This window comes from Nothobranchius furzeri, chromosome 17 (assembly GCF_043380555.1).
Source record: "Nothobranchius furzeri strain GRZ-AD chromosome 17, NfurGRZ-RIMD1, whole genome shotgun sequence".
Taxonomy (NCBI): domain Eukaryota; kingdom Metazoa; phylum Chordata; class Actinopteri; order Cyprinodontiformes; family Nothobranchiidae; genus Nothobranchius; species Nothobranchius furzeri.
The window spans coordinates 24,283,565-24,299,074 of NC_091757.1; the positions used below are offsets into that span (position 1 = coordinate 24,283,565).

General features: G+C 46.8%; 1 protein-coding gene across 5 annotated transcripts in view; it reads left to right on the top strand.

Annotated features, from left to right (window-relative positions):
- pdzd2 (PDZ domain containing 2) overlaps nucleotides 1–12,302 on the top strand; it is a 369,757-nt gene extending 357,455 nt beyond the window's left edge. For all 5 annotated transcript variants that reach the window (XM_070546319.1, XM_070546322.1, XM_070546324.1 and 2 more), the window contains 2 exons: nucleotides 7,590–7,691; nucleotides 9,581–12,302. In XM_070546319.1, coding sequence (XP_070402420.1) covers nucleotides 7,590–7,691; nucleotides 9,581–9,778 — 300 coding nt within the window. In that variant the 3' untranslated portion in view covers nucleotides 9,779–12,302. The remainder of the gene's footprint in view (nucleotides 1–7,589; nucleotides 7,692–9,580) is intronic.
- Nucleotides 12,303–15,510: the final 3,208 nt, after the last annotated feature.

Sequence of the window (15,510 nt, forward strand, 5' to 3'; positions counted from 1 at the left end):
CTGTATGTAAAAATGTTCCTGGACCGTCTGTGGGCTAGAAACTAAAGCATGTCATTTTTCTAACTTTTCTTTTAAACAATCATACAAAAAGACACAGAATGGAGATAAGTATAAACAACTAGTGTGATGGCTGCGCAGTGGTTGGAGCTGTTGCCTTGCAGTAAGAAGGTCCTGGGTTCGATTCCCGGCCCGGGATCTTTCTGCATGGAGTTAGCATGTTCTCCCTGTGCATGTGTGGGTTCTCTCCGGGTACTTCCTCCCACAGTCCAAAAACATGACTGTTAGGTTGACTGGTCTGTCTAAATTGTTCCATAGGTGTGTGTGTGTGTGTGTGTGTGTGTGTGTGTGTGTGTGTGTGTGTGTGTGTGTGTGTGTGTGTGTGTGTGTGTGTGTGTGTGTGTGTGTGTGTGTGTGTGTGTGATTGTTTGTCCTGTGTGTCTCTGTGTTGCCCTGCGATGGACTGGCTCTTTGTCCAGGGTGTACCCCACCTGACTGCCCGTTGACCGCTGGAGATAGGCACCAGATGATCTTGCAAGATGGAAATCCTTACCAATATCACTCATGGGGAGAGTGGCTACAATTAAAATGATGGTCTTACCCAGAATAAATTACTTATTCTCGATGATCCCAAACAAACCACCAGCTGACTGGTTTAAATCTCTGGACTCCTCAATTACTAAATTCCTTTGGCAGGATAAACCTCCACGAATTAGCTTAAAAACACTTCAGAAGACCAAAGACAGAGGAGGACTGGATCTACCCAACTTTTATTATTATTTCTTAGCCAACAGGCTGCAATATATACCAAGATGGTTGCAAGATAACCCACTAGATGAGTCCTGGTTAGATATAGAACAGACACTTTGCAATACGATAGAGCTTTCAGACTTACCATTTATTAGCTCAAGCTTAAGGAAACATGAAGGCTTCAAAAGTATTAGTATCAGCACCTCTCTGACAGCATGGTGGGAGTATCTTAAAATGACTGCCATATGCATCGCTAAGAAAACTATCCTCTTGAATTGGAAAAATAGAGAAAGTCTCTGCATTAACCAGTATAGAAATCTTTTGTTAGATCATATTATACTTGATCTAGCCTCTGCTTCCACTTCAGATCAATCTCTCTGGGCTCCTTTGATCGGTTCCATCACATAGCGAGGGTGGGGGGCCGTTGATGTTGTCCTGCGGGATGGTGTGTGTGTGTGAGGGGGGGGGGGGGGGGGGGGTGTCTGAGTTTGGAGTATCCAGATGTTCCCTGGAGGTGGGTTCACTGGGGGTGTCTGGGACTGGGGGGCCGTTGCCCCCCTCTGGAGGTGCTTGGGTTGCCTCGGGGGGTGGACTACTGGCGGTTGTGAGTGGGGCCCCTTGGGGATCTTGGCGGCAGCCATGGGTCACTGCCTGGCAGCTGCATTGCCCCTGGGCGGGTCTGGGTGGGGGCCTGGGGGCTCTGGGTTTGGGGGTGGCCGGCCCCGTGTGGGGATCTGGGCGGGGCCTTGGGGGTTGGGTCCTGACATGTATGCTGTCGGGAAGAAGGCAGGAACACGCAGCAGTGCCTGGCCTGGGTTCGGGGGCCTCAGGTAGACCTTGGCTCCTCTGCCGTTCCATCACAGGGGAGGGGGAGGTCCAGGAGGGGGAGGACCCAACCTTACCTGGATGTCCCATGTTTTATATATTCTGGAAGTTGTGCAAATGCAGGGATGAGCATAGATATTCTAAGCCCCACCAGCCATTCCTCCCCATCCCCGCATATTTCTATCCTCCTGCTCCATCAGATCATCACACAAACATACACATAGGACCTTGGGGGGTGGGCAAGTCAGGGAGTGTGGGTATGGACCCCATTTCCGTATTCCTGTGGCAACCTGCCCCCCAATTTTATTTGCACCTTATACGCTTCCACTGATGACATTCCACACAAACACACACTTAGGGCCTTGGGAGTGAGCACATTCAACGGCATTTGGCAGGGGGATATTTCAGCCTCCTCCCGGGCGCCGGTGCCCACTTCCAATTTTAAACCGCACTTAGACACCGAGGGCTGAGGGTGTAAGTGGGGTGGTGCTGTGGCATCAAGACAAGACAACTTTATTAGTCCCCGAGGGGCAATTCGAGACAGCATTGTGAAGCAGCCGGCACTAAAATCTCTAAATTCCAAAAACACATCCAAATTACACATTTGTAAAACCCATAAAGCCTATATACACATTCATGTCATATCCTCACATGTGAATGACCAACAATGAGTAAAACTTTGGCTCACACACACACACACACACACACACACACACACACACACACACACACACACACACACGTAACTACATGCACACACACATTCAAGTAATGCACACTCTCCCTATCTGCACTGAGAATTAAGAAGAAGCACAGCTCTGGGAACAAAGGAACTTCTCCTCTTCTGTGTTTTACAGCATGGGCATCGAAGTCGGCGTTTGGAGGGCAGCCACTCGAAAACAGTATGAAGAGGGTGTGATGGGTCTTTAATGATTTTCTGTGCTAAACTTCCTGTATGCTGGTCACATTGAGAAGTTAAGTTTCGCAGTGGTAGTCCAATGATCCGAGAGCACACCTTGACGGTGCTTTGTAGACGGCTTCTATACTGCAGGCTGACAGAATAAAACCAACAGGGGATGGAAAATGTGATAACACTCTCTATAAAAGAATAATAGAAAGTCAGTAAAATGTCCTTCCTGACTCCAAATGAATTCAGCTGGCATAGGCCGGATGATGCCCGCACTGCCCGCTCACCACAGCCATGGATTACACCTCATCAACACACAACACTATATTGGAGCAGGCGGAGGGAGACTAGGGGTCTTTGCCACCTCTGTTGTTGCTTGGCTTCCTGGGGCTGGATGCTAGGAGGGAGATCTGGCCGTCTGGTTGGGGTCTGGGGTGGTGGGTTGCTGTGCTGAGCGTTGGGCGGGGGAGCCTGCTCATCAGCACCCTAGCAGAAAGGGTCAAACTCTGGTTACCGGTGATGGTTGTACCCCATGTGCAGCAGTACCGGGACCAGAGTGAATAGGGTGTGTATGGGGAGCATGAGTGGGTGTCCGGCGTGCATTTTTGTAAGTCTTGGGTTGTATGTGCATGTGTGAGCATGAGGGAGGGAGTGTGTGACTGTGTTTGTGTATGACTGTATATGTCAGGTGGGGCCTTTGACTCCTCCCCTCTCCTGGAACTTCTCTTGATGATATAGATCTTTGTCCCCCCTCCCCCTGCCACACCTGGTGTGAGGGGTTGTGCCATGGTCTGCCTGAGTGTTCGTGGCAACCGGGTCAGGGGGTTTAAGATTTTGGCATCTGCCTGATAGATCCCGGTGGCTGCCTGGTGGGGTCTGGGTCCCTGGGCTCTGCTGGGTCCCCGGCGGGGGTGGTCGCCCCTGGGTCCTGGGTCGCTGGGTCCCAGGCTCGGCCGGCTAGGGGGTGGGAGGCTGTGGGTGGGCCTGTGGGCTTGCCGCTGATGTCTCCCGGGACTCTGTCGGCTGCTGGTTGTGGCCCCCCGGGGCGATCCTCTGTGCCTCTCGAGGGGGGCGGGGGCCTTTCTGGTTGCAGTCTCCTTGGGGTTCCTGTGTTCTGGGGCAGCACCTGGATCTCTGGGACTTGGAGCTCCCCCCATCTCCTGCGTATCTTTGGGGGGCGGATCTGTGGTCCCTCACACTCTCTTTTGGACGCTCCTATAGAGAAACCTTATATATACAAGCGCGTGTACACACACAGGTGCTCACATGGTGCTCTCAAAAGTATGGGCTTGGCCACGTTAAACACAGAATAGATGCTGATGTTCCAGGCAGGTCATTATGTTCTAAATATAAAGCCCACTCCTTTTAAAAAAAGTCTATAAAACCTTCGTCTTTGAGCAGTGATGTATTAAACCTCCAGTTTTTGCTCGGTGGGATTGTCTTCTTATTTACCAGAGTTAAAGAAACCGGAGCATGGTCGCTGACAACTATGGGGTGTATCTCAGTGTCTGAAATGTCAGCCAACAATGAGCTGCTGACTAGAAAATAATCCAAACGTGAGTGAGAGTGATGGACGTGTGAGAAAAAAGTATACTCTCTACGGTTAGGATGAAGAGATCGCCATGCATCACAAAGCCCATAATCACTCATGTACTGTTTAACTATGTTAGTGCATTGCCAATTTCGCTGAGTCCCAGCTGTACTGAGCCTGTCTGTTAAGGAATTCATCCAAAAATTAAAATCACCTCCAAGTATAAGTGGACAGTCCAAGTGTTCGGAGAGTACAGAGAAAAAATTATGAAAGAATGAAGGGTCATCAATATTTGGACAGGATATGCTGACAATACATAAGCTTTGGTTCTGTACAGATATTTTTAACATTATAAATCTACCCTCTGGATCAGAAACTGTGTCCAATACTGTGAAATTGATGTTTTTGTGTATTAAAATAGCTACACCTCTTTGCCCAGATTTATAGCAGGCAGAGAACATGCTGGGAAACTCAGGTGTCTTAAGTTCATCTGCGGATGTGGCAGATCTATGAGTCTCTTGTAATAATATTACATCTGCTTGCACTCTCTTTAGCTGATCAAAAATCTTTAATCTTTTCTCTATGGAGCCAGCTCCATGTACGTTCCATGAGACAAACCTTAGTGCACCCATAGATGTGTGTGTGAGTAGCTAAAACATGACACCTTCATGTGTATAAGATGGAATAAGTATCTAAATGTATAAAATAGAATGTTAATAAATAACAGAAAAGTAAATAATAATAATAATACTAATAATAAAGATCCAACAGTGTTTGTGGTTGTATTATTTGATGCATAAATTATGATATTGTGCTGTGAATTTAATATTTCTGTGTGTGTGTGTGTGCGTGCGTGCGTGCGTGTGTGTGTGTGTGTGTGTGTGTGTGTGTGTCTGTGTGTGTGTGTGTGTGTGAGTGTGTGTGTGTGTGTGTGTGTGTGTGTGTGTGTGTGTGTGTGTGTGTGTGTGTGTGTGTGTGTGTGTGTGTGTGTGTGTGTGTGTGTGTGTGTGTGTGTGTGTGTGTCGAGTCTGCCGCAGTCTTGGAAAGTTGTGTGGTTGTGCCGTACAGGTGTAAAGGTACAGAAGCAGGTAAAGAGGAAATGAAAATACAGATACAGGTTAAAAAAGAAGAAAGAACAAAAAAGAAAGGGTGATAGGGGTGTGAAGTGGTGAGGAACAGGTGATCTCATCATCTAGAGAACGGATTTAGCAGCTGTTTAATCCTGACGTGATCAAACCCAGTGAATCCTGATAAGAATAATAAATGTCTGACCTGATGTTGGGCTAATACAGCCAGTCAGTCACTCCTCGCTCCTTGTAAAGTTTATTGTCCACATAAAGCTTATCCACCGAGATGACAGCCCTCTTCCCATCCTGGATAAACTTTTTACGCAGCAGAAAGAGGACCCGTCGCCGATCCAGAATCTCCTTCGGGAACCGATCGTTAACGCTGAAGTCTTTTCCTTTGAGCTCTCTTCCGTGACTTTTAAGATTCTTCTGCTTAAAATGTTCAAATTTAGCCACGATGGGACGAGGTCTTCTGCTGTCCACTCGTCTAGCTCCAAGGCGATGTACCCGGTGAAAGGTGATGTTTTTTACCGTTTCTTCGGGTATCTTCATTTGGGTCTGGAGAAAGTTTTTTATTGTTTGCTCGCAGTTCTCCGCCCCTCCCGCCTGCTCCGGCAGGCCTGCGAACACCAGATTATCCCTCATGCTGCGGGCCTGAAGGTCCAAAACCGTCTCCTTCAGAGTTTTGTTGTCCTGGGCGATCCGCGTCATTCCCTCTTCCAGGGAAGAAACGGACTCCCGCAGAGACGCGTTCTCAGCAGCAAGCCGCTCCACCTGCTCCTGGCTGAACTCCAGAGACTGATGGAGGTTCTGAAACTCCTGGTGTAGAACCTCAAGCAGATGAAGTCGCCCCTCAAATCCCAGAAGCCGTTTATCAATAGAATCTAATAATTCTAATACGTCCTTCCGGGGAGATGAGGCCTCAGGCGAGTCCTGAGGACGGCTCCTCTTGGTCCCAGCAGGTGTTTCAGGCTCAGCTGCTGATTTCTTCAGACCCATGACGAAAACTTCAAAAACTTCGTCAATATAATTTAACAAACTTTCTAAATTTCCTTCACTTACCTCCAGATTGAGTGAGTTATACTTACCAGATTATTTTTTCGTTGTCAGTAGTTAAATTAGGCAAAAATGCATTTAAATTATTTGTGGATGTTTGCTAACGAGCTGCCATCAACTTCAAACGCTGCTGTGTCCGGTGATCGGCCGTCAGGGCATGCGCATCAAATAAAGTTAACAACTGAAATAGCAGGAAATAATGCAGTTAGAGTGTAGTGGTTAGAGTTAGGGTTACCCAATAGCAGCATAACTACATAGATAACTCTGGATAGCCTAGCCTTTTAGATGGAAACATGTAGGTAGGGCTAAAGCCGGGCGGACACTGTGCGACTTTTTCACATTTTTGAGCAGATTTTCCACTCGTGCGAGAATCCACAAGATCGGGGAGAGTTTTGCGCTGAGCGTCGTGTAGTGTACAGGGGTTACGAGAGGTGATTAACACCACATGACCAGCTAACGATCAGCAATCGTGAGCTCGCACGGACTTCTGGAATGTTTGATATTTTGCTCGTCCCTCGTGAGGGTTGAAGCGGTGCAGCGAGCGGCTGCAACCCAAAAAGTACCAGAACCGCTCACAGCGCATGCACAATTATGCATCAACACCACTCAACCGCTATTTCCCTAATAATCTGTTCGTTTTTATTTCCAAACGTTTTTTTTACACACAGTGACAAGGATTGTCAAGAAAGTGTGTTTGTCCTGTTCATGTTAAATTAAACTGATCACAAAACACAGATTTACTTTCTTTATTTCGTTTTCCTCATCCAACCCCCATAAATCCCTGTGTGTCCTCCTGCAGCACTCCTGAAGGACAACAGGCAAAACAAGACAAAAAAGTCTGATGTGTTGTGTAAAAACTGCTATTTTTAGCATATTTTTAGGTCCGACGTGTTGCTACCAGACGTACAGTGTGAGCAGTCAGGTTGCATCCGAGAACTGGGTCGTACAGTGTGAGCACATGGCTCATGAGATCTGCCCTGCCAGGAAGTCGCACAGTTTGAGCTGAAGCTGAGTGCTACGAGTGAAAAGGTCGCACAGTGTCTGCCCAGCTTAAGGAGAACCGTTTTTACCGACTGTATTCTCCACTGTACACTCCACCCCCCTCTACTCTCCAAGTCATCCAGATCTAGGCTAACATCAGATTTTAACCATAGGCCCTATCAAATAAAAAAGTTTTAAGCCTGTTCTTTAAAAGTAGACAAGGTGTCTGCCTCACAAATTAAAGCTGGGAGCTGGTTCCACAAGAGAGGAGCCTGATAGCTAAAAGATTTGCCTCCCATAATATTCTTAGATATTCTAGAATATACAATAGAATGCCAGTAAACCTGCAGTCTGAGAGCGAATTGCTCTTTTAGCACTTGGAGTCAAAGAAATCAGTCAGGTCTGCTGATCACAATCAACAGTGGAATTCATTTGTTTGTTTGTTTGTTTGTTTTTCTCATTGTGATCTCTGTAGGAGACCTTAAACACCATCCTTGTTGTCCTGAATAAAGAAGAAGGTTCAGGACTGGGTTTTAGTGTCTCAGGTGGTGTCGACCTTGAACAGAAAAACATATCTGTAAGTATGCCCTGCAGGAACCTGGAACAAGACTTTATTCACATTAGCATCACTCAGTCAGTACGGTTTCATACGGTTACATGCACACTGACCAACATCTACGTCGATCCAGGTCATTGTAATAAGCTGGGAGTGTTTATTCTTGTTTACATGTGCATTAGAAAAGTGGCTTCTCAAATAAAGTTAGTTCCACTCTGGTACAGTAGGTGGCGACATGCCCCTTTTTCTTCCGGTTAGCTTATAGCAACACAAGCAGTAAACAGAGGCTGGCGAGAGTGAAGCAGACGGAATTGATAACAGTAAATGCATAATGGCTGAAGGAATGCACAACAACAATGCCACAGCACCGCTTATTGGGTACCTACTGTCCTGTTTTATGGTGTTACGGTGTTTCTTTGTGGCAATGGTCTTGTCAGAAGATCGCTTCTGAGGATCCCTAACCCTAACCCATGGTCTCGTCGAGTGTCCAACCTGAATTAGCTCGGCTGATGCGTTTACATGCAGAGTGTATTCAGATTGCTACCACGTCATCTGGGTGCTTCAGCTCGATTAGAACCAGTTCGCTTTTAGCCAGACTAACGCGTTTATATGCATTTGCTTTTTTAAATGTGAGTCTTTTAAAGGCAATACTTTGGTTTTCTGGTGTGCATGTAAACACACTACTGTGTGTCTAAATGCCAACACAAGAAACAAATGCCCTAGTGGCAGCGTGGGGGAGAGAGATAGGATGAGCAACGCGGGGGAGCAGCGGGAATGGCACCAAGTTCAACTGAGGGTGCACGGCTGAGCTCACCTTGTAATCACAGCTCCTCTCCTTCATACAGAGAGCAGCTGGATGGAGGGGTGAGGAGAGGACTGGGGCCTCGTTTGCTAGTCCTGTCCCATAGAGATCCATGCAATTTCAACTAACTCCCGTTCAGCATTAGCCAATAGCATTAGACATCCGCTTACAGACGGATGTCATTCACAGAGCTTCCACAAGTGTTTGAGGTTAGATGCAGGTGGTGTTGGGTTATTTTTAAATTCCTTATCCCTTAAACCTGAAATGAACACACACAAAGAGTAGGGAGGTCGTTTTACACTGTATGGCCAGAACAGCGGAGGGAAGACATGGCACAAGCCCCTCCGGGTCTCCGCCATACTTCTCTGCCCCTCTCTGTCCCACAGTAAGCTTTATTGATAGACAGGATGAAGAAGGCGGGGCCTTCTCGAGTTACAGAGTTACAGGCTCGTCTCCTAGGATACCAAGCACACACAAACAACGCACACACGTCACATTCCTAAACTGCTCCGTAGACATTCAGGTGGAAAGCTGTTTAACGTAGGGAGTAAAAACAATGTCACATTTCCTTCACACAAACCCACGTGCATTCAGCCAACATTCTGTTTCTCATGGGAGTGTTACCGATAACACAGAACAGCACGATCTGGGGAAGGTCGGTGTCCTCCCTGTTGAGACGGGAGGACTGGCACAAGATAACCCTTGCATTTAATGAAGCAACAGGTGTTTTACTTAAAAAGGCAGTTATGATTTTTAATTAGTAATGTCAACGAAAACCACTTTTTCCCTATCAGTTGGGCTGGTCCTCCCTCAGAAAAATTCTAATGAAGTAGATAATATGCTGTTGTCTGCATTCTAGTGCATTTTAACAGGTTTTTGATTTACAATTATATAATTATTTGCAGACAGATGTTTTTGATGTATGAGGGCCTAAGCCCCACAGAGCAGCTGACCTTCCCAGAAACTCGATTTATGTTATAAAAACAGGGCACGTGCTTCGTAAACTAAACAAATGTAGAAAACGTATTAACACAATGGCCAAGGCTCTTTTTTATTATCACTCCTACTGTGAGTAGAAAAGTAGTAACAGATGTACTTGTGTGTCCAGGTTCACAGGGTCTTCACCAAAGGTGCATCCAGCTCTGATGCCACCATCCAGAGAGGTGACATCATCTTATCTATAAATGGCACCAGGCTGGAGGGTAAATCCCATGCAGAGGTGGTGGCATGCCTTCATCAAGCCAGGTTCTCCACTCAAGCCTTAGTAGTCCTCTGGAGAAGCGAGGACACAAACCAGTTCCTCTGATGGACAAATCACCCCACCCAGTGGTGTGTTTAAAGCCAACATCTGTAACATCAGCCCCACTTGGACAGCCGGAAGCAGTGAGATGTGTTTGCACAGATCTGAACATTAAACAGGCTAATGCTAAAGCTAATGTGTGGTTCTGAGGCAGAGAGTCGGAATCTCTCAGCTGTCCCTGATACAATCTGAATTATTTAGGATCAAGATAACTGACATTAATGTTAGCATTAAAGTTTATAAAATGTGTGCGTGCGAGTGTCTGCAGAGGATCTGAGTGTAGGGAGAAAGTTTATCACCACTGATCTGTGATGCTCACTGTTTAACAGACTTCCTAATATCTGCAATCTGTTTTATAATTCACTTTATTTATGGAGCACCAAATCACGGCAGACTCATCTCAAACATTCCAGAACCGGTCAGGGGCCTCGTTCATCAAGCTAGCTTACGCACAAAACGGGGTCAGAAAACTGCGTAAGCAACTTTCCACGCAAACTTTGGGATTCATGAAAGAAAACTTAGCGGGAAAATGTGTCCAGCTTTAAGCTGACTAAGGACCTGGCTTATGCACGTGTTGGACATGGAGAGCACCTGCAGTGCTGCTGCTGAGAAGATACAGTTATGAAATCCTGCAGCATTATCACTTGTACACACACACACACACACACACACACACACATGCGTGCACACTCACACGCACGCGCGCACACACACAGCCTGAAGCGCAGAATATCAGCAGGGGGACAGATTGAGACAGAGCATCATGCGTCTGTGACAGTGTGTGTCCTGTCACTGTGACCTGGTTGATCATGCGTCCTGGCTAGTTGAACAGGGGAGATCTCTGTTTGGGTGACTGGTTAGCGCGCGTGACTTTCACCCGGGAGTCTGGGGATCGAATCCCGATTGGACCATTTTTTATATCCGCCACAGATCTCTCTGAAGAAGTCAGCATTGACGGCTTCAGCAACGCTGTGCCACTCCGTGGATTTTCTCTTATTTGTTTTGCAAAAGCACTTCCTTTCATTTCTCCACCTCACCCACAGGTACCTCAACTTCTGCTCGTGAAATAGCGCTTCCTTGATCTGCCTTGATCTACGGTCATGATCGAAATGCTGCAACAAGCCGGCTTATGATAAATGAGACCCCTGGTCATTAAGCCAGTCAGTAAAAAAATTTCTATATAAGGAACCCAGCAAATTGCATCAAGTCACTGACTAGTGTCAGAGACTTTACAGCAATCCTCATTCTAAGCAAGCATGCAGCGACAGTGGAGAGGAAAACTCCCTTTTAACAGGAAGAAACCTCCAGAGGATCCTGGCTCAGTATAAGCAGCCATCCTCCACGACTCACTGGGGATGGAGAAGACAGAGCAGACACACACACACACACACACACACACACACACACACACACACACACACACACACACACACACACACACCAAGTAGTGTTTCTATGGCTGCATACATTGCAATTTCTGTGTTGATATTCTATTTCTGAACAAAATAAATTTCATTCCCGTAGATGCCCGTTAAACGTGGCCTACCCAATTCCTTAGATCCTCTTCTAAACTGCCTAGATGAGGTTAAAACCTGGATGTCTGCAAATTTTTACATTTCAATAATGACAAGACTGAGGTCATGCTTTTTAGTCCTAGTGTGTCCAGTGGGCCATGTTCTGCTGACCTTGGTCCACTAGCCCTGTTTTTGAAACCTGTAGCAACCAGTCTGGGAGTCCGGCTTGACAGTGACCTGCTTCTGGAAAAGCAAATCAGTGCCGTCACCAAAGGCAGTTTTTATCAGTTAAGGAGGATCGCCAAGGTTAAGCGTCTGCTCTCAAGTCATGACTTTGAGACGGTGATTCACGCGTTAATTACATCACGTCTAGACTATTGCAACGCACTGTACCTTGGTCTTCCTCAGTCTCACCTCTCCCGTCTTCAAATGGTGCAAAATGCAGCAGCACGCCTATTGACGGGTTCGAGAAAGAGGGAGCACATCACCCCAATTTTAGCTTTGCTGCACTGGCTGCCTGTGGATTTTAGGGTCCAGTACAAGGTTCTTTTATTGGCTTTTAGAGCTGTACATGGCCTTGCGCCGCAGTATCTGTGTGAACTTTTAGTTACTCACTCCCCGTCTCGGTCACTGAGGTCAGCCAACCAGTTTCTCCTGGAGGTGCCGAGAACAAAGAGAAAGCTCAGGGGTGACGGAGCTTTCTCAGTAGCAGCTCCAAGGTTGTGGAACGCACTCCCGATCCAGATTAGGATGGTTTCGTCACCGTCGGGTTTTAAATCACTTTTAAAGACTCATCTGTTCTCAGCTGCTTTTAATTCAGTTTGGGAATGCATCTGTTTTAGTAGCTTTTATGTCAGTTTGATATGTTTGTTTTTGTCACGTTTTTACTTTGTGATGAACTTTTTATCTTATTTTTAGAATTTTATGGAACTTCTGTTATTTTTGGCTTGTTAAGCGCTTTGGTCAGCTATTATGCTGTTGTAAAGTGTTTTATAAATAAAGTTGACTTGACTTGACATTGTCTTTATCCTAGTGACTCTATAATTAACTAAACAGGTAAACTAGTAGTGGCACATTCCGTGTCAAAGAAAGTAAAATGCTAACAGGAGAGTGAGAATGTTAAGTGGTTTTCAGCAGTGTGCTAGCCAATCCTATCATGTAAGATAGCTGTCAAAAAGGTGTGTTCAGGATTCTAAAATTTGTATTCATATTTTATTTTCAATGATTATTGTTCACAAAATTCTCCTGTCATATTTGTGAGTATGAAAATTGTGAACTTCAGCATTTTTTAAATGTAAGTATGAATCTAAAAGCTTTGAGTGAAAATACTTGTGAATACAACTCAAATTTCCGTGAACATTTTCTGGCTGTGACATGAATTTAGTTTGTGGGCCCAACAATAAACATACTTGTGAAGGTTAGAAATGTTTTAGGTGAGTACGAATCTAAAAGTTGTGAATGAAAATTCTTGTGAATACAACTCAAATTTTTGTGACTTTGAAAATGTTCTGCCTGTAGATACGAATTCAGTTCGTGGGTAAGAAAAAACCCACTGACATGACATCACTAGGATAATTAAATCAAATCCCCACATCACCCCACCACTCATGAATGCAACGGCAGCAGTGTGACCTGTAACTGTTTTAGTTACTGATCTGCAGTTATTCATTCTGACATTTTATCATTAATAACTCTTAATTACCTGTTCTGTCTTCAAGTAAAAATTCTAATCCCAGCTTGACCTCAGATGATGAGTTATTGATATTAAACAGATGCAAATGAACAAACCTGCAGTAAATACCAACTATGTAAAGGTTCTGTTGTTCCTGATTCACCTCTGGTTTTTCTGGAGGACACGTCGTGTGTGATCCTGAGTAACTTGCTTCATCAGGTTATAGAAGTCAGCATCGGATGGTTTAACTGAAAAAAATAGAAGACATAATCACACATTACACACTCTTACCACTGGACCACCAAGTCATTTCATTTCAGTTCAAGTTTATTTATAAAGCGCCAAATCACGACAAGAGTCGTCTCAAGGAACTTCACATAATAAACATTCCAATACAGGTCAGTTCATTGAGCCAATCAGTTAAATGTTTCCTATATAAGGAACCCAGCAAATTGCATCAAGTCACTGACTAGTGTCAGAGTCTTTACAGCAGTCCTCATACTAAGCAAGCAGAAAGCGACAGTGGAGAGGAAAACTCCCTTTTAACAGGAAGAAATCTCCAGAGAATCCTGGCTCACACACACACACACACACGCACCAACACACACAACATATATACCAAGTCTGCCGCTCTCGCCGGAGACAAACATGCTCTCAGTAGAGAGGCGTTCAGCTCCACCCCGAGAAACGCAATCGACTGGGATGGAAGGATGGAGCTCTTCTCCCAGTTTATGGAAAACCCCAGGATTGACAGATGCTCTATTAACTTCCTGGTTTGCTCTGACGCCTCGTCCTTGGACCGGGCGCATATGAGCAGATCGTCCAGGTAAAAATAAAACCCTCATTCCTGCCGTGCACAGTGGCTGCAGCGCTGTCTCCAGACACTTGGAGAAGGTGCGCGGGGCTAGCGAGTAGCCGAAAGGGAGACGATTGAACTGGTATTGAACTCCCTTGAATGAGAAGCGCAGGAACTTCCGGTGCTTGGGAATTACCGGGATGTGGAAATATGCGTTTTTCAGGTCTATTGACGTGAATCACTCCCCGGAGCGCACGTATTCTAGGACTTGCCTCATTGTTAACATGCGGAAATGCATCACTGCTATGGAGCAGTTGAACAGGGAAAGGTCGAGAATTGGTCTCATTCCTCCCGACTTCTTCGGTATTACGAAGTAGCGGGAGTAGAAGCCTGAGAGCTCTCGTCCGCGAGGGACTTGGGAAATTGCGTCCTTGGACAGAAGTTCCCGCAGCTCCAGGGCCTGAGATTGTTCCTGTGACGTGAACGTCGTCTCCACGATCCTGTTGAAGGGAGGAGGAGCAGACTGATAATGGAGTGTGTGACCGTAATGAATGGTGTCCAATATCCATTTGCTCATGAGGCAAAGGCGGCGCCATTCTTGCGCACGTTTCGACAGTGAACGCGTGTTCGAGGTCACGTGAACGATGTCTGAGGACTGGGTTCGCGCCCTTACCGCCGTCACTCACACCAGAGAACTGGGAGCAACCCATGGAGGGCTGTGCTCAAAAGGGCGAGTGTGAAACAGCTGGAAGAGGCTGATCCGCACCGCGGAGCGTGGAATCCAAGGATGAAGGAGGAGTGGGAGCCGGACCCATGCACGGGGACGACAAAGAGCCAGTGGATGGAGCTGCGCACCGTGCCACCGCGCGTGGTCGCGACAGCGCCCTGACATCCCGTCCCACCCAACGTTGTGGGGGAAGCGGGATGAGTTGGGCCTGGCCGGAGGCTGGGACCGGTGCGCTAATGGAGCGCACCCTTACAGCTGGCCGTGTACTATGACGGACTGCAGGAACATGCAGGTGTGTCGCAGTGCTTGGTGTGGGGAACATGTGTGAGGATTCGGCAGAGGGTTCTGCAGAGGACTGTAGGCTTGTTCTCTCAATGTGATGTTTTTTGGGTTTTATTTCAAAACCAAAATCATTCACAGAGTTAACATTACAGTCATAAGCACACACATTCCCCCCAACGAGTCGTTTTCGTGGTTGTTTTTGGCGAGGTTCCTGCACCTGTGACTGCCAAAACGGTGTCTGCTGGCTCTTTTGGAACCATTGGCCGCCAATTCCCTGGTCCCGCTGAGGTGGAGCTGAAGCGGGAGGCCGGCTCCGTGGGGCGGGCAGTGCAGCTGGGCGCCTGAAGATTCCGCGCCGTTCGTCTCATCCTCTGGAGGAACGGCCGGAGCGAGAGGCGGACCGAGGGTGGACCAGGTCTCGCACAGTGGCTGACAGTTCAGCCGCCTTCTGAGCCCTCTCGATGACGCTCGTAAGATGGGGACCAAACAGAACGTCAGAGGTGATGGGGCCTTCCAGCATCTACCTGTGCAGGTGATCAGGAATGGAGGGCAGGGCTTTGAGACACAAGGCCCGCTGGATAAGGGTCTGCCAGGCAGCAATGCGAGCAGAACCGGTGAGTATAGCCACGCACAGATTGAGAATGGCACCAGCAGTTTTAATAATGATGGTTTTTGACTCGTCAGGAACATCAAGCTCTTCCACCATTTTGGAAACGCCAAAGGGCAATGTTATTTCCTGCAGTGCCG